We start from the raw sequence: 25650 nt of genomic DNA on the forward strand, positions 1-25650 counted from the left end.
GATTTCTCAGGAGGCAAGTAAGGTGGTCTGGTATTCCCCTCTCTTGAAGAATTTTCCACAGTTTGTTGTGATCCACACAGTCAAAGGCTTTGGCATAGTCAATAAAGCAGAAACAGATGTTTCTCTGGAACTCTCTCGCTTTTTCAATGATCCGACGGATGTTGGCAATTTGATCTCTGGTTCCCCTGGTTTTTCTGAATCCAGCCTGAACATCTGGAAGTTCACGGTTCACATATTGCTGAAGCCTGGCTTGGAGAATTTTGAGCATTACTTTGTCAGCATGTGAGATGAGTGTAATTATGCAGTAGTTTGAGCATTCTTTGGCATTGCCTTTCTTTGGGATTGGAATGAAAACTGACCTTTACCAGTCCTGTGGCCACTGCTGAGTTTTCCAAATGTGATGGGATACTGAGTGTAGCACTTTCACAGAATCATCTTTTAGGATTTGAAATAGCTCCACTGGGATTCCACCACCTCCACTAGCTTTGTTTGTAGTGATGCTTCCTAAGCCCACTTGACTTCACATTCCAGGATGTCTGGCTCTAGGTGAGTGATCACACCGTCATGGTTATCTGGGTCATGAAGGTATCTTTTTTGTATAGTTCTTTTGTGTGTTATTGCTGTTAATATCTTCTGCTTCTGTTAGGTCTATATCATTTCTGTCCTTTATTGTGCCCATCTTTGCATGTATGTTCCCTTGGTATCTCTAATTTTCTTGAAGAGATCTCTAGTCTTTCCCATTCTATTGTTTTCCTCTATTTCTTGGTGTTGATCACTGACGAAGGATTTCTTATCTCTCCTTACTAGTCTTTGGAACTCTGCATTCACATGGGTATATCTTTCCTTTTCTCCTTTGCCTTTAGTGTCCCTTCTTTTCTCAGCTATTTGTAAGGCCTCCTCAGACAACCATTTTGCCTTTTTGCATTTCTTTTTCTTGGGAATGGTCTTGATCCCTGCCTCCTGTATAATGTCACAAACCTTCGTCCATAGTTCTTCAGGCACTCTATCAGATCTAATCCCTTGAATCTATTTGTCACTTCCACTGTATGATCGCTCACGATTTGATACCTGAATGGTTTTTCCTACTTTCTTCAATTTAAGTCTGAATTTTGCAGTAAGGAGTTCATGATCTGAGCCACAGTCAGCTCCCAGTCCAAAACACAATAGCAAAAAAGTTACTGTGGACCCCTTTACTCCCATTGGAATGGTTACTATTTAAAAAAAAAAAAGAAAGAAAGGACCAAATTTTGGAGAGCATGTAGAGAAATCAGAACGCTTGTGCATTACTGGCAGGAATGTAAAATGGTACAGCCACTGTGGAAAACAGTACTGCAGTCCCTAAAAGAATTAAGTACAGAATTACCATGTAATTGAACAATGCCACTTCTGTGTCTATACCTGAGTTGAAAGCAGGGACTGGAAAAGATATGTTCATAGACTTACAAGCAGCTTCACAGCAGCATCATTCATAACACCAAAAAGGTAGGTATTCTGAGCTTCCTTGGGGGTTCAGACAGTAAAGAATCTGCCTGCAATGCAGGAGACTCAGGTTTGGTCCTTGGGTTGGGAAGATCCCCTGGAGAAGGAAATGGCAACTCACTCCAGTATTCTTGCAAGGGAAATCCCATGGACAGAGGAGCCTGGCGGGCTATGGTCCATGGGATCACAAAGAGTTGAACTCGACTGAGCAACTAACACTTTCAAAAGGTAGAAACAATCCAAATGTTCACTGATGGATAGACAGATAAACAAAATGTGGTACAGACATATAATGGAACATTATTCAGCCTTAAAAAGGAAGGGAATTAAGACACACGTGACAATATAGATAAACGATGAGGACATTATGCTAAGTGAAATAAGCCAGTCACCAAAGAATGAATACTGCTTGATTCCGCTTACATGAGTTACCAAGAGAAGTGAGATTCACACAGATAGAAAGTAGATTGTTGTTTAAGAGCGTCAACAGGGAGGGGAAATGGGGAAGTGTGCTTTAATGGGCACAGACTCTCAGTTCTGTAAGCTGAGAAGAGTTCTGGAGATGGATGGTGGTGATGGCCACACAACAGTGTGGATATATACTTACTGGCACTGAACTGTAAATTTTTAAATGGCTAAAACAGGAAATGTTTTGTTATGAATATTCTCACCACAGTTTTAAAGAAAAGGGTCACTGTAGTCTTCTCCAGAGAAGGAAGAAATAGGGAGCCCTTTCTTCAGTTCTGTAGGAGGGGCAAAGGTGGACAGCACCGAGTCTGGGATCAGGGAATCACATTTGCAAATAGTAGGGACATGGGACAGAACATGGGCAGTGCGCCAGTTAAACTGAAAGCAAAATCCTAAGGGAATACAGCAAACGCGAGTCATTTTGACTGGGGGCTCTGGGACAGATTTTGTGGAGGAAATGGCATTTCAACAGGGCTTTGAAGAGTTCTTTAGGTAGGAAGGCAGAGGGAGAACACTACGAGTGTTGTGAACAGCTTAAGTAGAGGCATGAAGGCAGGGAAACATGGCTGTCTGAAGGTCCAGCAAGCAGCGGGATTTGGCCAGAGAACAGAACAGGGTAAACACACAAAAGGACATGGGAATAGGAGGATGAAAACAAAAGCAGAACCCCAGCTCTGGAGAACACCACATTTCAGCCCGAGGAAGATGGACTTGTAGTCTACTGACAGTAAAGAATCAATAAAGGTTTGAGTATGTATATTTGTAGAAGCAAATCCTAGAAGAATTTGGGGGTCAGAGCGTAGGGGCATTTACGCTTCTGATAGTGCCTGATTTCTGTCCATGGAGATCAAGCCCACAGCAATACATAAGGGCAGGCATCCCCAGTTCGACCAGTACAATGTACTACTGGGCTTTTTGATCTCTGAGAATCTGTGAATAAGTGAATATTCATACGCAAATGTGTGCAAATAAAAAAGGGGGTAGTGTTTCTATTTTAGAGCACTGACAGTCGTGTAGACACAAGGCTAGCAATCAAGAAAAATGAGCAAATGATATTGCCCAAAATTCTCACTTATAGCAAGAAAAAGGGAAAATAAAACTACACTGGCAATGGAGAAACAGACATAGACAACAGACTTATGGACACAGGGGCATGAGGAGAGGGTGAGATGTATGGAGAGAGTAACATGGAAACTAACATTACCATATGTAAAATAGCCAATGGGAATTTGCTATATGACTCAGGGAACCCAAACAGGGGCTCTGTAACAACCTAGAGGGGTGGGATGGGGAGGGACATGGGAGGGTGGTTCAGGAGGAACATACGTATACCTATGCTTAATTCATGTTGATATTTGACAGAAATCAACAAAATTCTGTAAAGCAATTATCCCTCAATTAAAAAATAAATAATTTTTTAAAATTAAAGAAATACTACACTGAAATGCCATTTTGAACCTAGGTTCACAGAGATGAAAAAGCCCAATAGTACACTGCACTGGTCGAAGTGGGGACGCCTGGCCTTTCGTATTGCTGTCACCTCCATGGATGGAAATCAGGCACTATCAAAGGTGTAAATGCCCTGCCCTCTGACCCCCAAATTCTTCTAGGATTTGCTTCTACAAATATACATCGTCAAATTTGTGCAAATTGATCTATGTATGACTTTCCGCTATAGCACTATTTGTAACTGCAAAAGATGGAAAACCTAAATGTCCACCAAGAGAAAGTTGGTTTTGTAAATGATAGTACATCTGCTCCTGGAGTACTAAACAGCTATTCAAATCAGGAAGATTTCCTGCAGATAATGGGATGATCTCCAGTCGTTTGTTTGTTTTTAAGCAAATTCAGAAGTGCAGCTTTTTAAAAAAGGGAAAAATATATACACTTCTGTTTCAGCACACATGGCACCGGCTGCTCACGTGGAGAAGGACCAGGTGACCAGAAGAGAGGGGAAGAGTGAGACCTGCATGCTTGGTCTTTACTCATCTTTCGAATTTTGTGCCACATGAATATTTATCCCCTAAAAGTCGGGGTTTAGGGGTGGGGGAGAAAAACAACCATTCTAAAAGATGAAAGTGGAAAATGCAGCTTCTTCAAAAGGCAGAGGAATGTTAGAAGAGCCAGCCACAACTTTTGATTAGTCATGGGAAACCTGTAGGAAGAAACACCTCAAGAAGTGGGTACAGTCCAAACTGCCCGCCCCCGCAAGGAGAAGTTTAACTGTTTTATGTTATCATGTAGACCTCCAAATTACAAGAGGGGGAGTAAAAATTAAAATCATCTTATAAGTAGAGAATATTAGAGCAGATGAATCCTTGGTGATAAATCAGCTCACCCCATTTTTCAAGACAAGGAAACGGCAAGCCGGAGGGGACGTTCTCCAACATCCCACAACTGGAGGCTTAGCCGAGTCAGCCCAGACTCCCAGCGGCTCCTTCTCTTCACACCCACCCCGAGGCTCTCCACTGGACAGCACACACCACGAGACCAGAGATTTGCCATTTCACTGCTCCCTGAGAACTCCAGGCTGAATTCTGCTTTTGTATGAAGGGAGATATGGCCAGCATTTAAACAAGTGAGGGTTTATTCACTTGGCCAGAGGTGCCAAGCTGTGGCCCCCGTTAAGATCTGAATCGAGCTGTGGAGCCCACAGCAGAGTTTAGCTGAAGCCAGAGGCGGCCGGTGCTAATGGAAGCTGGACCAGAGGGGTGAGCATGGGTGAATAACACTCCCCAGTCCAAATGCCCACTCCCCCAATCCCTGGGGCTTCCCTTCCTCAGCTCCCTGGAAGGAGACATTTCCTTATTTAATGATACAATAGGGAGAAGAGTCCAGGATATGCTATGGTTTGTTAAATATAATTTAACAAGTCTTCTCAGAGAACGACTAAAAACTTCTTCCTCATTCTTTTTACGTATACTTTAACACTTAACCCAAGCCCTGTTCTCCACTTCAATTTTTTTTTAATCACTTAAAAAAAAATTTTATTGGAAGGTATTGCTTTACAATATTGGGCTGGTTTCTACCATACGTCAATATGAGTCAGCCCCAGGTACACATATAGCCCCTCCCTCGTGAACCTCCCTCCCATCTCCCACCCAATCCCACTCCTCTAGGTTGTCACAGAGCACTAGGTTGACCTCCCTGTGTCACACAGCAAATTCCCATTGGCTGTCTATTTTACATATGGTAATGAGTATGTCTCCATGCTACTCTCTCAATTCATCCCATCCTCTCCCTCCTACACTGTGTCCACAAGTCTGCTCTCTATGCCTGCATCTCCACTGCTGCCTGGCAAATGGGTTCATCAGGACTATCTTTATAGACTCCATACACATGCATTAATATACAATATTTGTCTTTCCCTTTCTGACTTACATCACGCTGTACAATAGACTCTAGGTTCATTCACCTCATTAGGACTGACTCAAACGCATTCTTTTTTAAAGCTGAGTAACATTCCATTGTACGTATGTACCACAATTTCCATATCCATTTATCTGTTGACGGACATTTAGGCTACTTCCATGCCCTAGTTATTGTAAAAAGTGCTGCAACAAACACTGGGGCACATGCATCTCTTTCGATTACAGTATTCTCAGGGTACATGCCCAGTAGTGGGATTGCTGGGTCATATGGTAGATTCTTTAAATCGCACTTTTATTGCTGATGCTAGGAACTCCAGTAAAAACCTCTTTTAAACAGAGCTGTCTGATTTCCTTACATTTCATTTGGAAAGTGCAGTTAATAATAATGTTCATTAGTTTACATCTTATTGCTAAAAATCCCCCAGCCCACTTTTCTGTGTTAGTAAGTGCAGTATTGGGTTAAATATAGTTTCACTTTTCCTTGGTAACACACAACTTTCCACACCCCAGGCTCCTCATTGTGGCGATGGGTGGTGACAGAAGAGAATGAAGAAGGTATGGGGTATTCTCTCAAAGACCTTCCCTTGAAATTCTGTTTTTAAGGAAACCTCCATATACTCATTTGAAGATCATTTTATTCTCACTGGCTTCAGAGTCTCAAGTGAAGTAAAAGTATATTCCAGGTTGATAGGTTCTAGATGTGTGCTATCTGGTATAGTAGCCACAAGTCATACTAAGCACTCAAACTGAGATGTGCTATAAGTGTAAAAGATACAATAGATTTCAAAGACTGAAGACAGAAAAGGATGAAAAACATCACATTAATAATTTTTATACTGATTTCATGTTGTAATAAGTGAGTCAAATAAAATGCATTACTAAAATGTGATCATATGGCTCAGATTTGTGGCTCACGTGATATTTCTACCCAGTAGTACTACTCTAGATTTGAAGTCAGAGACATTTCCTGTAGAAAAGGACCACATGGTAATTATTTAGGGTTTCTCTGCCACTCAACGTTCACCTAGTGCGCTATCAAGAAAGCAGCCATTGACAACACACACGCCAGTGAGCATGGCTGCCGCCCACTGCAATCTTGTTTACGGAAAAAGGCAGCAGGCCAGATGGGCCCAGGGGCCATAGCTTGCAGATCACTGTTGTAGATTGTCAAGACTTTACTCTAGATAGAGTTTTTGTATCAATAGATATTATTTTGTCATTTTTATGAAAATGTGTTCTCATGTCATTATTTTGAATTACAGCCATTTGGAAAGATGACAAGATCATACAATAATCAACAAAGACCACTTAAAGTGTCATAGTTTTAAAGAACACAGAGATACACTTTGTAAAGGAATAATCACATAGGAGAGATGAGATGAATAACCCAATCAGGCATCATTTCCTATATGTGTGATTGATGAGGTCTGATTTGTTATTTTGCCAAGGGTCTCTTGTGGGCATGTTGACATCTTGCTAATGTTTCTTTCGCTACAAATCTAAGACAAAAAGTTGGAGCTAGGCTGAGAAAAGATAGAATTTCATGGACTGACACAGATGATTTGAGAAGTACGAGTGTCATCTGGGGAACAAGAGAAGAGCAACGTCAGGGATAGGGCAATATTCTTAATATGATGGGATGTGCTGGCCCCAAAGAGGACCTCAGAGTCACTGTAAGTGGTTTGAAGACCATGGTTTAAATCCCCCAAGAAAGTGTTACAATCTTCAGTCTTGTGGGCACCTATGTGATGTAGGCAGCTGGCATCTTGTGAGTTGGAGCAGACCCAGTGTGCAGCTGCTACACCGTGAGCCGTGGCTACCTCTGTTATGTACAAAACCAACACCGATTAGTGACACATCACACTCTAAATATTGATTAAGCTGAAGCTGATTTCCTGGCTCAAGTCATGTGCGTGGTTATGAGCTATTTTCTGCCAGGAGAATAAGGCAATTAACTTGAAGAGTTTCAGCTACAGGCATGACACGTGTCCAACCTTCATAGGTATTTTCACATGCCAGGTTGCATTAACATAAGCTAAAAATTACCCCAAATGTTCCTTTCTTTAGATATTATAAAGTCAGAGTCCATGTCTTATTCATTGTTATGTCTCTGGCTTCTAAGACAGAGCTCGGCACGTACAGAGTTTGGCTAAGTGTTTCTTGCTGAAATAAAGTACCAGACATGGGCATTTTTGCCAGAAGCCTCAATGGTCCAACTCGGATCAACTGCCCCACAGTCCCAGAGGCATCTGCATATAATTCAAAGGACTAGATCCAACCTTGAGTTCCCACCACCCTTTCCTGACATCCACAAGTTCTTCGGTCATGGAGGTGGATTGGCACTTCCTTCCATGTTTTCCACCCAGCCTCATTAATCTCCTTCCAAAGAGCCCTTAACCTCTGGCATCTCACCCGGCCCCTGGGTGTTAGAGCTGACCTGGGGGACTGTGAGTGAGGTCAGAGAAGGGGGTACTCCAGCACTCATCATGTTCCTTGGAGGTGGACTTCTCCCATATCTTTCAGACAACTGCCCTACAGTCTAGAACTTTTCCATTTCTACATACCAAAAATACAAATTAAAAAATTTTAGATTTCCTGTCCCTCTAGCCTCTGTTGGACTCCTTCTCATCTGGCAAGTTCATCCATGTTAATGGGATAATGAAAAAAATACTGCAGTAACGTCATATATCTGTATTTCTATGCCAGCTTGGGGGAGATCATGCCTTAAAAACAAGGCCAAATGCCCTGCAGCTCATAAGCAACATAGTTGGGGTGTAAAGGACATTGCCGTGCCCCTCAAATGATCATTTACAGCCACATCCATGCTCCACCCGCACACAATGGAGCTGGGCTGAAGTCCTGAAACATCTGTTTATACCAGAAGGAAGCCCTAATCAAAGTCAAACTTGACAACAGTCCACAGAGTCACAAAACAGATTCCTTTGTCTTTGTCTAATTATGTGTGTTTTGTAATTTTTAAAAAAGAAAGAAATGGGTCATTTATGTATGTTCCTAATAATAGACCCCAAATTGGAAATCTAACTGCATTTCATTCAGCCTGAGAATCAAGAAACAGATGAACTGATATATCTTTTGGATGAACAAAAAAAAAATCTATCAAAGCCACCGAAACTCTTTTTAGGATGAGTGCATCTCATTCCTTTAAAAATCAATAAGAGGAAACTATTCAAATAACCTTCGCTTGTTCCAAAGAGCTGAGAAAACTTGGTTCTTCTCTCTATACGATCCACTTATTAGCTAAGGAAGGGGCAGAGAGATTAGAAAATCTTAACTCTCGTCACCTTACACCTCGCTGAGGAAAATTCATTTACACTTACACATGCACATGAATGTATCTGATTGTAAACAACACTTGACTGTTTTTCTCATCCCTGTTTATTCTACCCCACGGGCTCCTAGGAAAACCTTGGCTCTTGAGCACCCTCTCGCAAACTGGCTGGATCAAACTTTCCATAGGTCAAAAGGGCAACTGCATTGACTTAGAAGGCCCTTGTTTATGACTGCTGCCAACTAGAAATAAGCAAAAATTCTGTTTATGTCAACAAAGCATGCCATTAGGCAGAACGAACAATGACGTCAACACGGACTTCAAGGTTAAGACAAGCCTGGGGAAACGTTTCCCGGCTGACCCAAGTGCCTTCCCCAAACTGAGAGCTGGCTGGAGAAACGCCATCACAATAATGGTCAATACTCCTTGCTGACCCAATACTCCTCTCTCCCATTTAATATTGTTTGATATGCTATTTCTTTCTAACACACATTACAGAAGGGTAAACAAGGTTGGTTCAATTTCATTTCACTGAGTACCTACTATGTGCTGGGCACTGGGACAAATGCAATTAAGTCTTCTCATTCACTTCAAACTTCATCCTCCCACACTAAGTTGCACAGAAGTTCTCCCCTTTAACCTCACAGCAGCTCCATGAGGGACACAGCATTCCAGATAAGAGAAGAGGAAATAGAATGGATTCAGATAGGGTAAATAACTCGCCCAATAGCAACCAGCTACTAAAAAGCAGAACCAAAATTCAAATCCATAGCTGCTGACTCCAAAGCCTGTTATGGTGTGCTCATGCCTCACAGAAACACCCCAAACGATGCCTAAATGCACTCACTTACGTCTATGCCTGTCACCACCTTCTGGTTACAGGTGGGATGGTCTCAAGACTTGGCTCACTCTCATCTTAAAAGTGGGGGGGTGAGAGGTTAAAATGCCATCAGATCACCATGCATGCATTACGTCTGGGGAGAGGAGACATTATCTTACTCACAAACACACACGCTGCACTGAGCTGACTCCCCAGTCCGGGTCAGCCCTTCTTCGGGTGAAGCTAGGAAACCAATACTAAGCCGCCAAAGCAGAACCTCCTCAGCAGTTCCTCACATCCTGCTTGCCCTCCTGCCCCTCAGTCCTTTTCCCCAGGGAATGGGATGAGCAATAAACAGGGTAACTGAATTTGCTTCAGGCTGTTTATGGTCTACTCCACTCTATTCATCTTCTCCATAAACTGCCCGGGTTTTTTACACCTTCTCTTCTACCTTCCCTCCAGCTGCTTCTTTCAGCCAACTAGTGGCTCCTACACTGTTGCCAACAGGCAACCAGAAGGAAGAGAAAGCAGGAGGCAAACACCACCATTTGGGAGCTTTTAGGGGCTGTGGTCGGGAGGCACGCAGAAGCTATTGGCTGACGTGAAGTTTGAGGATGGTCTGTGCATTTCAGACATGCATAATTACTTGCACAAACTGGATAATTGAGGGCCTCTATACCTTGTTTTGAACTTCCTAGGTCCTGTGTTACACAAAGCAAGGAATTAATGAATACTTCTAAAGGGATAACTGACAGTCAGAATTCTGTACCAGACTCTCTCACAGTCACTGTCTGCTAATGAGCCCCACATACATCTGTGACGCTAATGCACTTTTGTTTCTTTGTCCTCTGGTTGTCTCACAAGTGCAAATGTCCACTCGGAATATTTCAGCTCTACAGATGACACCAATACCAGCCGCTGTGAGATCTGTTTTCCCATTTAAGAAAAACAATTATACATTCGAGACTAGAGTTCGGATCAGACAGAACTGCCTTCTACAAGTGCCATTGCCACAGATGAGGCCGGGCAGCCTCAGGTCATTCTAGTCACGTCTGGAGGAAGGTAAGAGTTAACGATGACCGAGACTGGCAAGGGGGTCTGTGAAGCTGAGCAAGAATTCCACGGACCACACCAGGCAGCACCCGTGACCCCAGTGGAAGCGGTTTCCATTCCCTTTTGTTTTCAAGGGCCTCAGCCTCTCTGAGGAGGCTCTCTGCATCTTGACCTTTGGCGACCTCAGAATTTTTTTGGCAGCTGCTGGAACCAGGGATCATCTTTTCAGAAATCTGCCTGGCATCGTTCCGTGACTTATCTTTCAGGCCTCATCACAATTATTCATGCTTTGGCAGTATCCTAGCTACAGTCACAGTACTGTTCTTGGGCTGCTCCTGAAGGTTATTCTGTCCCAGCTAGTGGAAGAGGAATGTGCCCATCACCTCAGGACCCTGGCTCCAGGAAGCATGTCCCCCATGAGGGCAGGAGCTTAAAGGCATTTGTTTAGAAAGCCACTCTGAACCTTCAGCCCTTGTAAACAAGCATGTAGGTAAGGATGACACAAAAGAGGAATCAGTCCCCAGATCACCGACAGTTTGTCTTTGGAATACATTCCAAGGCACACTTGGCTAGACTCATGGACACATGTTCATACAGACTCAAGTGCTGAACTCGGCCAGCTGCTTCTGGACTGTACAAGGACTCCATCCTTTACCTCTCCACTGTGATGGCAAATATCTCCTGACTTTACCTTTTTTTTTTTTTTTTTTTCTCTCTTTAGCATTCTGCTTCTACTCTGTGGCTGGGCTTCCTGCTTTGTATATTTTAAGCTACTTTAGACATGACCTCACATCCTGGCCCATTTCACAGTAGCTGCTAATTTTGAGAACTTTACTAATGGGCCAAACATCTATGAATGAGGGGAATGGGTTACAAGCAGCAAAATCCAGAAGGCAATAAGCTAGAAGCCAATGGCTAGAACTGGGGCACTGGAAGGAGACAGACTTGGGTTTCCACCTTGGACTACCTGTGTGTCCCAGGGCAACTAACATTATCTCTCTGAGCCTCAGTTAACTCATCTAAATAGGGATCATACTAGCTCCTACCTCACAAGGTTATTGTTAAGATTAATATTGGATAATGTACATAAATAACCTATCACAATGCAAACTACTAGTAGTGGTAGTATTACTATTATTATTTAGGTTTCCAAATTACAGGATAGCTTTCTTCCTCCAGTGTCTCCATATTTCTGAGGTTCTCCTTAGCTTTTCTGCTCTCTACACTCCACCTGTCCACCTCTCTGTCCTGACCAATCACTTTCTCTAGATATACAAGATGCACACAATTATGCACTTTCTCAGTTGTTCCATGTTTTTCATGCAGCTGTTTTACATTTTCCCCAATTTGCAATTGAATTTCTCCAATGTCAAGAGAGGTTACCTTTCAGCAGTTTCTCTGGTAGCACAAACCTCTAGAGCAAAATCTCTAGCCAACGGCTAGACCTTTAGAACAAAAGGTTAAGCCCACCTTCCAAGTCACACGTTTGCTTCTCTGGGTTTTGCAAAACTTTCTCATTCAGTTGCAAAACGGCTTTCTTGTTTATCCAAATCATTTTTCTTGTACAGTAGCATATCCGAAGCTCATCTGAAGGAAGCACACACAGTCAGGAAGCACTGACATTTCCCTTTCCAAGATAATTCCAAAATTCATTCCTTCTTTGTCTGCCAAGACATTCGTCCATGCTCTAGTTATTTTCCACCTTACAGTGTTTTCTATAATCTTTCTTTTTGGAGCCCTACCTTACCACTTCACTAACTCACCATAGTCTGTCCATAACATCATTTTTGTCCTCTCTGTGATCGGTTCTCTCAAATCCCCCTTGGTCCATAGAGAACTTTTACACTTGCTCCATCATCTGCCTCTGTTCCTGTGGACCACTTAGGCTTTTATTCTTCTTGTTTGTTTTTTTTTTTTAATTTCTTGTAACTGTCAAGAAGCAGTCTCTCCTTGCCAGGTCCTGGGATTTCCATGTGGAACTTTCCTGATCGCCTGTGCATTAATGTTTCACACAGTGCTTTACTACATCATTTCTGCCTCTGTGGGTAACCAGTGCATTGTGGATGGGAATCATCTGTTTACACTGAAACCCTGTCATTTGTTACGGCAGTTTTATTTATGAGCCTGTGTGCTATAACCCTGTGGCATAAATATTAAATAATAATATCTCCTGGGTGAAAAAAAATCATTCATGTCAACTGACAACTTCTTATAAAAACATGAACTAAAGCCAACCACAAAACCTGGTACTGGCTTATTTTATAATATGAGGGAAAACATGGGCTGCTCAACAGGTAGATACTCAAGCAGAATTACAACGTGCATTTTTACATCCTCTTGCTTCACGGAGTGAAACATCCAAGAAGTAAAGAGTATCAAAAGAAACTTGGGCTGGATGGCAAGTTTCTCTGGAATCAAATGCTAATTCCTGCCAGTTCTTAAGCAGTTTTATCCTCCAAAAAGAAAAGTCGTCGTATAATGACAATGCCACATAAATGAAAATAATTCTGGACAATGACACTGCTCATTTTTTTTTCTTTTTAGTATTCTGTGAATTTCCTATTACATCAGTTTCATGATTCAGCATTTTCCATTTCATTTATTTACAGTAATATATGGCAAGATAACCCAAGATTTCTGCAGGATCCTGGAACATAAGGTAGGCTGGCTGGACAGAAAGGGTGTTCCCTCCTGCAAATTTACTATAGTTTAGGAGAATTCAAAGCAGAAGAAAGAAAGCTACCGAAGGAATTGAGGGATATTTCCCCACCTTGTTCTGAGGGTCTAAATTACTCTGGTATTTAAAATGAGTTGGTTTTAAATAATAGGCTACTGCCATTTAGTTGATGGCTAAAGCAGAAGCCAAGAAGTGTGCAAACTGTAAACGGAACATGCATGAGCAGAGTGTGTTCTCTGAAATAATGCTCAAGAAGCAGCTGAAGTCTCCACTCTGGCGGTAAGCGTGTTACAAAGAACTAGATTTCTTTCCGGCATCCGCAACTTGGCTGGAGTGACCATGGAGGAGTTGAAGAGCGCTGGAAATACTAGGCTCCTCGCCCGGTGCGTCCGCACAAAACTGTCCGGGCCATGAAGGCCGGGTGGAAACTAAAAGGAGGGTCGAGGCGGGTGGCTTTGGCGGAAAGCAAGAGGCGAAGTTGCGTACGGGAAGGAAAGGAGCCGCGAGAAGACTGTCAGGGAAGCCCAGGACTGGCGGGGAGGGGGCAGGAGAGCCGTGCGCTGCAGGGAGGGAGGAAACGCGGGGAGCGAGGCTCCCAGGTGAAGTGGGGAACAGGACCGGGGCTCCAGAGGAACCTGACTCGGGTCTAGAGCGGGTCTCAGAGGAAGAGGAACGGATCCCGGCGAGAGTGCAGCGCCGCAAGTCCGGTCCACGCACCCCTCTCCACGCCCCGGGTACCCATCCCAGGTGCCAGGAGCGCCCGAGGTGCGGCGGCGAGGAAGAGACAAAACTAGCCGCGCCGTACCCGCCCGCGAGCCGGAGGTCCCTCGTCGCCCCCACCCGCGTCCCCGGGGCCCCGCGCGGAGGGGAGGACCCGGGCAGGGTCCGGCGCTCACCAGGTAGCAGAGCAGGAGCAGCGCGCAGGCAGGGCGCCCGCCGAGGCCCGGGGGGACGCCGCCGCTCGGGGGTGCCATAGCTGCGGCCCGGGGGCCGACCGCGGGCGGCGGGGGTTGCTGCTGCCGCTGCCGTAGCCACCCGAGCCCGGCGCCGCGCCGCTGCATGGCGAGGCCGCCCGGATCCGGGCCGGAACAGGTCACCTGGTGCAGGGACCGGCCCCCGCCCGAGGCGCCACCTTCCCGCCCGCCCCCGGCCGGGCGGCCGCCGCGCGCGGGGCCACCTGCCGCCGGACCCGCCGCCGCCTCCACTGCCGCTCCCGCCGTCGCCGCCCCCGCAGCCCCAGCCGAGCGCCGGCTCCTCCCCGCCTCTCAGTCCACGTTCCCTCCCTCCCCTCCGCTCCCGGCCCAGCCCGCCTCCCGGCCGCTCCCTGCGGCCCCCGGGCATCCACCCCAGGGGGCAGCCCGCGCCCACGCAGGTGGCGACCGACCCCAGCCCCGCCCCCTGGCCGCTGCCCCCAGTTCCCAGCCGGCTCCGCTTTGCCTTTCTTTCCTTCCTCCCCAACCACCCCCCCGCCCCGCCCGCCTTCCGCACTCTTTCTCTCCGCGATCCCTCTCCCCTCCCTCCTTTTCCCATTTTTCCCTCTCCCCAATTCTCTCACTCTTTTCTCTCTCTTCCTAACCTCCCCCCTTTTCCCCCCACTTTCTCCCTTCTGTCCCAATCCGCTTCCTCTCTCCCCTTCCTTTTCTCATTCTATCTCTCTCCTGCACATCCCGTCTCTGCCACCCACTCCTCCGGCGGGTCGCGCAGCCCAGTTCCCGCCCGTGCAGTGGGTTTTTGTTTGGTGGCTTTTTTGGCGAGGGCGCCATTCCCTCCCGGCGCAGGGCGAGTGTGCCCCCTGGAGTCGCGCCTCGCAGCGGCCCAGCTTCCAGTCTTTAAGATGGATTTTGACCCCTGCCAACCTCCACCTGTCCACCTGCAGGGGCGGGGCCGCCTCCCTGCCTGCACAGTTTCAGCCCGGGTTGTGCCCCACCCTGCCAGCTGGTTCTCGGCACGTTCTGGATGCTTCCCGAGCGTTTTGTGCCCGGCTGGCACCGCCGCCGCCGAGCTCTTTGTTTTAATTGTCCAGAGTATCGGCGCCCAAAGCGGGTTTGTATTTGATTTGCATCCCTGTGCCGCGGCTTCCACTTTGGACCGAAAAGAAAATGAGTTAATTAGGCCAGTGCAATTGTGCTCAAGCCCCAAGTGAAAGGGGCGAGGCTCTTGAAGTGCACAAACAGCTTAAAAAAAAAAAAAAATCCAGCACAACCTCGGCCTTGGGGACTCAGGTTGGGATGGCTGCTCGCTGTCCTGAGTTCTGCGGTGAGGCCAAGGGGCCAGGCTGGAGTGAGGGGTCCCCAGCTCGCGCCAGCCCTGGCGCTCTGGGAAGCGTGTGGCTGTGTCTAATGGCTCACACAATTGCTTGGGCCCGCGGCTGCTGTGAAACAGTTAACCAGCCTTCGAAAGTTCTCTAAAGCTTTCCTTTGGCACTGGTGGATTGAGCGGATTGGAACTAATAATAGATTGGGAGCCTGAGAGGACACCATAGCAGGTCAAGTCCCGACAGGCATCAGGAGAGAGTTGGTGGTGAAGAGAGGATGCCCAGGGTAGGGTTAGACCAGCTTTGGAATCTCCTGTGCCTGGTTATGCCCTCAGCCATCTCTTGTGCAGCCCTGTCCACACTCAGCCGCTCAGCTGAGTCATTCCTTACTTTTTTTTAGGTCACCTAGGGCTGTGGCCCTGGGTCAGGCTCTTGGATCCAAGTCACTTGCTGCAAAGTAGTCTTATGTCACCGGTTCTCAAACTTCAGTCTGCCTGGCAATCACCAGGAGGGTTTGTTAAAACCTACATTGCTGGGCAAGTCAGCTAGAATTGGGGGTTCAGCTGGTCCTGGGTGGGAGTTGCTACCAAGCTGGGAGGTGATGCTGCTGCCAGTCCGGAGACCCCATTTCCAGAACCACTGGCTGATAGGAAAGGGTCACTCTGCTCCCCCTTCATCCAGAAGCAACCACATTAAAGCGTTTGAGGATTTCTTTATTTTATACCTTGTCCCACTTACACAGACCCAAAGCTCTTAAAATTCTCCTGTGTGATGTAGAAAACCATTTATTCTATCAAGTGTCCAAAGGGATAAAAGATTTGGTGGCTTTGTCCTAGATTATATACATATTTTTTTCTATCAGTATAGTAGACTATAGTTTTTTTGATTTTTTTTTTTTAATTGGAGGATAATTGCTTTACAGTATTGTGTTGTTTTCTGCCATATATCAACATGGGTCAGCCACAGGTGTACATATATCCCCTCCCTCTTGGACCTCCCTCCCATCTTCCACCCCATTCCACCCCTCTAGGTTGTCACAGAGCACTAGGTTGAGCTCCCTGAGTCACACAGCAAATTCCCATTGGCTGTCTGTTTTACATATGGTAATGAGTATGTTTCCATGATGTTTTTTTCCAGTTTGTCCCACCCTCTCCCTCCCCCACTGTGTCCGCTGCCCTGAAAATAGGTTCATTGGTACTTTTTAATGCTTATGGAAGACAATCTGTTCCAGTTCCAGAGAACTGGACCTCATAGTGTTTCTGGGGGTCCCATCTGTCTTCCAGGACCTTCCTCTGGATTTTCCCTCCTCCTTCATTATACATGCTTTAGACTGGTCTTTGGGGAACTGAATTCTTGGGTTGTTTGTAATCAGGATATGTGGAATGAAAGCTTTCAAGTCTTGTGAGCTTTAAGGGTTTGAATTTACCTAACTCTCGCCAATGTGGAGGTACCCCCTAGGGAACAGGGCTCTTGTTAACCAGATGTAGGCTATGTCTCACTTAGTTATCTTCTACTGCCTTCCTACTGTGTGTCTGGCTCCACCCCAGGTACTGGCAATCCTGAGGAGCAGCAGGCAGGCAGAAAACTGACCCAAACACAATTTGATCCTCTGGAAGTGACTTTCAAGTTGCTCTGTGGTCCAGGGCAGGGGGTGATGGGATTGACTGATTAATTCTGTACTGCAGAGGGGCAGAGAAAGAGAAGATCAGGATTTCTATTCACAGTCGACTATGACATTTTGATCCAGAAGACAAAATCCGTTATTGCCCTTGCCTCCTCTCTAGAGGTTTGTGTCATTAATTTGAAGGGTGTGGTCTGGTTTCAGAAGAAGTCTCTTTATTTAAAAATAGCCTCTTTTCCATTGCCCCCGTGGAATGGCTTAAAATTCCACCATTACAATTCATTGGTTTGAATTAAGTTTTAATACTTCACTAAAATGTGAAGGCCCCTGGAGAAAGTGTATTAATGTGATATCTCTCATTACTGCCAAAGCATAAGTCAGTTCATCACGTGTTCTCTAAGGAGACAGTGGAAGGTGAACGATTCCATACCTGAACATGGGAAAGGAGAAAGGCAACAGAGTCTGGAAGGAAGATGGCAGCCTCCCTTACCTGTGGAGGAGCACCCAGAGTCCTGGAGGGAAAAGGACTGGGGAGGATCTGCTTGCCTGGTTGATGCTGTGTAACATCTGAGGCCAGTAGTTCTCAGATTCTGGAATGGTTGTGTGTGTGTGTGTGTGTGTGTGTGTGTGTGTGCACACGTGCAAGCATGCTCAGTCATGTCCCACTCTTTGCAACCCCATGGACTATAGCCCTCTAGGCTTCTCTGTTCATGGAATTTTCCAGGCAAGAATACTGTAGTGGGTTGCCATTTCCTACTCCAGGCCGGAATGGTTGGAGATCAGAAAAATCTCAGAGAGCAATGCCATTTGGCCAACTATTAGCTTACCGAGTAAAAATATTTAAGCCAAACCACCAAACAAAATACAATCCCCACCCCCTATACCCAATCTTCTATCAGGATTATTTCATTAACAAGACAGGGCATTTTTGCCAGCAAAAATTAGGAAGGAACTAGCATCATCATAATGGAAAAGGAAGTGGCACTCGTGCCTGGAGAACCCCACGGACGGAGGGCCTGGCGGGCTGCAGTCCATGGGGCCACTAAGAGTCGGGCACGACTGAGCAACTTCACTTTCACGCATTGGAGAAGGAAATGGCAACCCACTCCAGTGGTCTTGCCTGGAGAATCCCAGGGACGGGAGAGCTTGGTGGGCTGCCATCTATGGGGTCGCACAGAGTCAGACATGACTGAAGCGACTTAGCAGCAGCAGCAGCAGCAACTCAAACAGTAAAGAATCTGCCTGCAATGCAGGAGACCTGGGTTCAGGCCCTGGGTTGGGAAGATCTCCTGGAGAAGGGAATGGCTACCCACTCCAATAGTCTTGCCTAGAGAATTCCACAGACAGAGGAACCTGTAGATTAAAGGGCTACAATCCATGGGATTGCAAAGAGTCAGACATGACCGAGTAACTTTCACACACACACACACACACACACACACACACACAAACACACACACACACACATACTTATAATATAATGAAAAATAATCTGAAAAAAATATATATATATAAAACTGAATCACTTTGCTATATACCTGAAACCAACACACTACTGTAAACCAACTATATTTCAATTTTAAAATACCACTAAATAAAATTATATACCTATGAAAAACTCAACTGGTCATTGCTCTCTGTTCCCACTAAGCATTGCCTGAAGCCCTTTAATCCTGCTTTACCTGTAGTTAGTTTGTTGTCCATTTCTCCTCCTCAGATGGACTGTGAGCTCCTTGAAAGCAGGGGTTGTGTCTTAATCAGCTCTGAGTAACCCTCTCATGCTTTGCATAGAAAGTTCCTAAACAAATTCCTTGAATATAATCAAATCCACTATCTTCCTTTTCCATTTTTCCTCTCTCTGCCCTCTCCTGTCTTCCTTCCTTCTTATCTTCTTTCCTCCTTTTCCTTTTTCATTTGTTCCTCTCTCCCTGATTTTCTTCTGTTAGAACACAGTCGTCCTCCCCACCCCCCAGCCCCCACCGCAGTCAGAGGTCTCTGGCATCTTCCCGCCTTCTCCTTTCTTCCATCCTTGACTTCCTTTCTGCAATTTCAGATATTTGGAATCAAGACGAATGAACTGTGACATTTGCCTTTTACATCAAAATAGAAGAGCAGAAAATGAAAATAGAAGAGAGGAAGGCTGTAAGAAGACACATTCCCATGCTGACCAGGAGACCATGGGATTTCTTTCTGCCAAGGACAGCATTCAGAATCCAGCTAAATTCTGCACGGTGTTTTTAAACGTTCAGTACTTCATTTTTCTTTTGACACCTAGTCTTTACCTTCCCTCCATCCCAGTTCTATCTCTGTTCTATATGGACTGATTACTTCCTATTTCTGCCTTCGTTAGAACATTGCACCAGGTACCATCCTCATGTCTTGGTTGCCAGACCTTGTCCTTCAAGCCTCAAGCCTCTGACTCTGCAGACTCTTCCTTTGGGCCCCAGAGCCCTCGCTCTGAGAAGTTGTAGTGAAGAGGCAATGGAAGCTCTTGGTGTCACCTCAGACTTTCCCTGTGTATTTCTGTGGGGACGCTGAAGGTCTCGGAATCGTTCGGTCTGTAGCTCTGAAATGAGCTCTATTTCTGGGACTGTCAGATGAAATGCTGTTGCTCCTAGTTATTTTTGGCTCTTTGCCCTTCTGAATAGGTGCATATTCAGCTCAATGCTCCCCCCAACTCTGAGCTGGGAAAAAGCAGGCAGCTTCCCTTAGCCAAGCCTCCTCCCTCCCATGTGGGGAACGCTTGTCCCCTTAAGCACCAGCTGTCATCCCTGGTCCGCTCCCAGGATGTCTGTGCAGTGTCCAGGTGAGCAGCAGGGAAATCCACTCTCTGGCCACTGCTGAAGAGCTCTGTGAGCTGAGCACCCCCGGGAAGGTGCAGCCAGAACCTCCTCACTCATACATAGATCTGCATCTTGCCCTTCTGAGGCACAGCTGAAAAACTTCTCCAGATCCTTGGGGGAATCTGAGATGGAGGGAGACGTTTCAGGCTCAGTGAGCAAGAAATGTTTGTACACGCTGGGTCTGAGGAAGGAAGTCGCTCTGAGACGCGGAAGGTCAAGAGCACATGTCCACAGGTGGAAGGATGTCTTTGGCTGCGCATATTGAGAAGAATGTGTGTGTGGGAAAGCAGCAGAGTGGAGAGGAGTTGGGTGTGAATGTGCAGATCCACTCGGGATGGAGAGTGAGAGGAGAGAGCCACTGGGCACCGAGGGAGAGAATGTCAGTGTAAATAATTGAAGCGGGAGCATGGGTGCGTGCGAGAGCATGGGAGTGGCTTATGTCGACAAGTCTTGATGGTATTTTATAACTACATCCTGCAACCGCATTTGTGATACTCAGGCAGTCATTAACATTGACTTAGGACTTTTCATCTATCCGGTAATATGCAGTATCCAGTAAAGTGTAAAATGTCAATACCATCCTGGAAGCTTAATAAGGTCCATATAAAATCAATAAAAGCATAAAGGAAGGAAAGCTAGACAAGAGTCCTCTTAACAGCTACTTATCTCTGTAGCTTTTCACAGAGAAATTTCTTTTTAAAGTTCGTATCAAGTATGACTTTGATGCATTAATTCATTTAATCCTCATGAGAGTCCTGAGAGGGGATAAGCAGCATCGTCATTAGCAACCTCATTTTACAGACGAAGACACTGAGTCGTTTAAAGGGTCCCAGGTCCGCAGCTGGGAAGCAGCAGAGCCAGGTTGGATTCAGTTCTGCCCAAGGACTCGTGCTCACGCCACTTCGCTGAACTCCTGCTGGGAGTGGGTGTTGGAGAAGCAGCAGGTGTTGTGCAGCATGTCAGGGAGTCACTCCCGGGTTTTACACTTAGGTATCTATCAGGGCTCCACCCGGTGCATGAGGACGTGGACTGCCAGCTCAGACACCATTGTCCAGTTGTGCTTCCAGCTGTGTGACCCTGGGCAAATGACTAATCTTTTCCTAAACTGTCTCCATGTCCGTAAAAATAAGGATGAAATCAGTGGACCTGCCCATCTTCATGGTGTTGCAAAGGCCAGGTAAAGTAGCACAAGTGGGTGCATTGTCCATTATCAAGCCCTAGAAAAGAGTCAAGCATCCTGTGGATGTTATTCATGCTTGTCTACTTCAAAAAAAGCTCACAAAAAAAGACATCCCCTATAAGACCATGAAAAATAATAAAAGGTTAATAAATAGCTGTGGGAGCATGTCTCCAAAGATGACCCCACCCGTAGACCACATCTCCCATTATAAGCTTGCAGGGGAGGAATATGACACCTGGGGAAGTCAGTGGCCATGTGTGAACTGTGACCACTGGCATGAAGTGAGAAAGTCCAAGCTAGCCATCTGGAGGGAGACAGGTAGCCAGCCTCCAGCCATTCTGGCCATCTCATGCATGAGCAAAGCATCCTGCATGTTTACCCTAGTTCAGCCTTTAGATGACTTCAGCCCCAGCCACCATTATGCTGAAACTGCACTAGCGTCCCCAAACAAGCACTGCCCAGCAGAATCCTGGCAACCCACTGAACCATGACAGATACAAATAAACTGTTTGAGACACTGAGTTTGGGGGTTGTCTGTTCACAGCAATAGATAACTGAAACAGTGCCCCGGGCTAATTTTTAATATTTTAAATGAACTGTGTAGTTGGCTTTGAGCTTCCTGGCATTCAAAGCAGAAAGAGGAGCAGAGTGGATTATACGCACTTCTTCTTGTCTTGAGGTACTGATTGACTTGAATGGATAGTTGATCTGACCCATCTCCTTGCAGACAAATCAGAATGAAAATTAAACTACCCTGCTTACATGACAATCTCTCCTATTTTTACCAAAATTACAATTGCTCAGATTCTATAATCTGCCTTGCCAGAGTGAACCAAAGAATTGCAGGTGTCATTAAGGAGAAGATGTGCCTTGCATTTGGCCCAAATCTTTCAGAATGGAATTCAAGCCCATTTCCTCCTGTTTGGTTCCCAGTGAATTTTCTGCCTCCTCCCTCATTCCAATCCCATATTAAGTCACAAACAGGCTTGGTGACTCTGGGGTCCTGAGCAGCCAAAATTAATGATTAAAATAGAAATGCCAGAAACAGTTGAAACAGAAGCAGATTGGATGATTTATTCAGACCTTCAGGAAAAATTACTATTGAGCCCAGAATTGAAATTTAGACTTGTGGCTCCTAATCAACTAGAATGCAGTGCTTCCCTGGTGCTAACCCCCCAAAACAGGTGCAGTTCATTCAGTTCAGTCGCTCAGTTGTGTCCAACTCTTTGCGACCCCATGAATCGCAGCACGCCAGGCCTCCCTGTCCATCACCAACTCCCGGAATTCACTCAGACTCATGTCCATCGAGTCTATGATGCCATCCAGCCATCTCATCCTCTGTCGTCCCCTTCTCCTCCTGCCCCCAATCCCTCCCAGCATCAGAGTTTTTTCCAATGAGTCAATTTTTCTCATGAGGTGGCCAAAGTACTGGAGTTTCAGCTTTAGCATCATTCCTTCCAAAGAAATCCCAGGGCTGATCTCCTTCAGAATGGACTGGTTGGATCTCCTTGCAGTCCAAGGGACTCTCAAGAGTCTTCTCCAACACCACAGTTCAAAAGCATCAATTCTTCAGCGCTCAGCCTTCTTCACACATAAAATATATACCAGTGCTCATGTCTTGTGTCCTTTAGAACCCATGCTCTGGAAGGTCAGGAACCATTTCCATCTTCTGAATAGTACAATATTTAATGCCTTACTGCTGCTTATTAAAGCTTTTCTTCATTAACTGACCTTCCAAGTTTATGTCTATAAACCACCTCAGATGAATGTGAGTCAGTGGTTTCCATTCCCTCTGGTATGACCTTGACACTTGGGACCAGCAGGCAATCAATGCCCAGGACATATTCTGGGGAACCTGGGTCAGCACATGGGGTATTGGAAGTGACCTCAGTCACTTGGGACCTGAACTAAGCCTACATAGCCCTGTAAAGGTGGTCAAAATTGTCTTTTGGGTCCTGAACCTCATTTTCTATATTCTTCCCCTTCATTTATCTTCACAATTGGACATCAGAGTCCTTATGTTGAAGCTCCTTGTGGATAGCCTAATGGTTGGGAGAAAGGGCCAGACTCCCATCCCAGCTGAGTTCCTTACCCTACATTTGCATAAACACTTTCCAAGCATCAAGATATTTCATAATCCAGTTTCAGTTCACTGCTCCAATAGTCCCATGGAGTAGGCGGTTATTGGTTGAACTGTGTCCTCTAAAAAGACAGGTTGGAGTACTAACCCCTGGTACCTGTCAATATGACTTTATTTGAAAACAGAGTTTTTACAGATGATTTCCAGTTAAGGTGAGCTCATAAGAGGGGCCCTAATCTGATACTACTGCTGTACTCAGACAATATGGCAATCTGAACATAGGCATGCACAGAGGGATGGCAGTGTGAAGACGCAGAGGGAAGACGGCCATGTGAAGACATCAGCAGAGATTGGAGTTTTGCTACCATGAACCAAGGAATGACTGGGTCTACCAGAAATTGGAAGAGACAAGGAAGGATCCTTGTCTAGAGGCTTCAGAGGGAGCATGGCTTTGCCAGAGCCCTGATTTTGGACTCTTGCTTTCTGGAACTGTAAGGCTATTGCAACGTTTATTGTTTCAAGCCACCCAGTTTGTGACATATTGTTCCAGTGGCACTAGAAAACTAACATATAGGCGTTATCATTTTTCTTATTTTTTTTAATTCAATGTCTTTGGGTCCTTACTGTGTCCCAGGCTCTGTGCTGAGCTCTAGAACCTGGAAACAAAGCTTTAGGTTCAGTTCAGTTCAGTCACTCAGTCGTGTCTGACTCTTTGCAACCCCATGAATCGCAGCACGCCAGGCCTCCCTGTCCATCACCAACTCCCGGAGTTCACTCAGACTCATGCCCAACGAGTCGGTGATGCCATTTAGCCATCTCATCCTCTGTCGTCCCCTTCTCCTCCTACCCCCAATCCCTTCCAGCATCAGAGTCTTTTCCAATGAGTCAACTCTTCGCATGAGGTGGCCAAAGTATTGGAGCTTCAGCTTCAGCATCAGTCCTTCCAAAGAAATCCCAGGGTTAATCTCCTTCAGAATGGACTGGTTGGATCTCCTTGCAGTCCAAGGGACTCTCAAGAGTCTTCTCCAACACCACAGTTCAAAAGCATCAATTCTTTGGTGCTCAGCTTTCTTCACAGTCCAACTCTCACATCCATACATGACCACAGGAGAAAACATAGCCTTGACTAGATGGATCTTTGTTGGCAAAGTAATATCTCTGCTTTTCAATATGCTATCTAGGTTGGTCATAACTTTTCTTCCAAGGAGTAAGTGTCTTTTAATTTCATGGCTGCAATCACCATCTGCAGTGATTTTGGAGCCCAGAAAAATAAAGTCTGACACTGTTTCCACTGTTTCCCCATCTATTTCCCATGAAGTGATGGAACCAGATGCCATGATCTTAGTTTTAGGTTAATACAGAGCAAATCTGAGACCCTGAGCCATCTGGTGAATTTCCACATTCATGCCCTTGTGCCTCGGGCTCGATCCAGCCATCCCCCACCTGTCCAGTGTGTGCTGGTTCCCACAGCTGGCTGAGAGACAGACAATACTGGCTCTGGAAGTGCTTGGGAGGTCTCCTGATCCGTCTTCCTGGTTTTCTGGTTTTCCAGGGGTGCCCGCTGAGGTTCTGAGGGATCTTGCCACCTGCAGAAAGGCAGCCTTGGGCTCTGCCACATCTTCTCCCTCCCTGACTCTGATTAATTCATGTTATGAATAAATTCAACAAACAACAAATGTTTGTCGAATGAACACTAAATTATTAATGACTGGTAAAGAGAATGTGTTATGCTTCCCAGAGGTATTTGAATGTGGAACAATGCTTTCACCCAGAGAAGGGAATTTCCAGGCATGGAATAGGGGTGGGAGTAAGGTGGACCAAGCAGAGTGAGGATTTGGAGATGAGCGCAGTCTTCTGCAGGTCTTTTATCTTATATCCTGAAAGTAACTTCTGTGTCCGTTCAGGATGTGGCTGGCTGCCTTCAAGGATTCTAGGAGAGGGCTGAGGAAGAGCTGGGTCTGCCCCGTACTTTGGGAGGCCGTGCAGGGCTGTGAACAGTGCCCTCCCAGATGCAGAAGGAGGCACTGGCCTCATTATATGCATGTACCACGGCTGCTGTTTTAAACTCCAATACTGCTGAACAATTCAGAAATAGATCCATTATAGGTCTGCTTTAGCCCCAGGGCTTTAACACAGGTCACTAGAAAATCCAAGATTGCACAGTAATTCAAACTCTCAAGAGGGAAAGAAAATAATTCTCTTCAGCACTTCCTTATCCACCTCCCCCCATTCTCACCCCCAACATAAGAGAGAACACCTCTTCATTTCTGTAGTACTTTGGAATAAATAGCTCTTACATTGAACTTGAAATCTAAATTTTTCTTCAGCTATTAATTGATAAGAGGAGCTCATTTTATCTCTCATGCTCTGAAGTAAGATTACAGTGTAAATAAACTGGGTCAGGTTTAGCAGGATAGACGTGAACTGTTCCCTAATTCCTTTTAATCTCTGTAAAGGAATAACTAGGATTTGGACATCAACATTCAATAAGCAATTATGTCACTCCTTCAGACTC

General features: G+C 45.7%; 1 protein-coding gene across 1 annotated transcript in view; it reads right to left on the reverse strand.

Moving 5' to 3' along the window:
* Nucleotides 1-14218, reverse strand: part of SEL1L3 (SEL1L family member 3) — a 109931-nt gene extending 95713 nt beyond the window's left edge. The window contains exon 1 of the mRNA XM_052642011.1: nt 14054-14218. Within this exon, the coding sequence (XP_052497971.1) occupies nt 14054-14218 (165 nt within the window). The remainder of the gene's footprint in view (nt 1-14053) is intronic.
* Between the last annotated feature and the right edge of the window lie 11432 nt (nt 14219-25650).

The sequence above is a fragment of the Budorcas taxicolor genome, chromosome 6, assembly GCF_023091745.1.
Source record: "Budorcas taxicolor isolate Tak-1 chromosome 6, Takin1.1, whole genome shotgun sequence".
NCBI lineage: Eukaryota > Metazoa > Chordata > Mammalia > Artiodactyla > Bovidae > Budorcas > Budorcas taxicolor.